This window comes from Corapipo altera, unplaced genomic scaffold (assembly GCF_003945725.1).
Source record: "Corapipo altera isolate COAL_440 unplaced genomic scaffold, ASM394572v1 349, whole genome shotgun sequence".
Lineage (NCBI taxonomy): Eukaryota > Metazoa > Chordata > Aves > Passeriformes > Pipridae > Corapipo > Corapipo altera.
The window spans coordinates 594,194-594,484 of NW_020884997.1; the positions used below are offsets into that span (position 1 = coordinate 594,194).

The 291-nt window shown below is 75.6% G+C and overlaps 1 protein-coding gene across 1 annotated transcript in view; it reads left to right on the top strand.

Moving 5' to 3' along the window:
- Positions 1 to 28: 28 nt before the first annotated feature.
- FRMD5 (FERM domain containing 5) overlaps positions 29 to 291 on the top strand; it is a 75,045-nt gene continuing 74,782 nt past the window's right edge. Inside the window, exon 1 of the mRNA XM_027666743.1 lies at positions 29 to 179. Within this exon, the coding sequence (XP_027522544.1) occupies positions 78 to 179 (102 nt within the window). The 5' untranslated portion in view covers positions 29 to 77. The remainder of the gene's footprint in view (positions 180 to 291) is intronic.

Genomic DNA, 291 nt, shown 5'->3' on the forward strand with positions numbered 1-291 from the left:
CACCGCCCCGGCAGCGGGATGTGAGCGGAGGCTCCGCCGGCAGCGCCCGCCGCCCGCGCCCGCCGCGCCCCGGGAAGATGCTGAGCAGGTGGATGAGTGGCAGCAGCAGGAACCTGGACCGCGAGTACAACTGCACCGTGCGGCTGCTGGACGACAGCGAGTACACCTGCACCATCCAGGTCAGGCTCCGCGGCGCCGGCACCGCGCCCGCGCTGCCGCCCGGCCCCGGCAGACAAAAGGAGCGGAGCGGCGGGGGCGGCCCGGTGCTGCCCCACGCCGCCAACAAAGGCG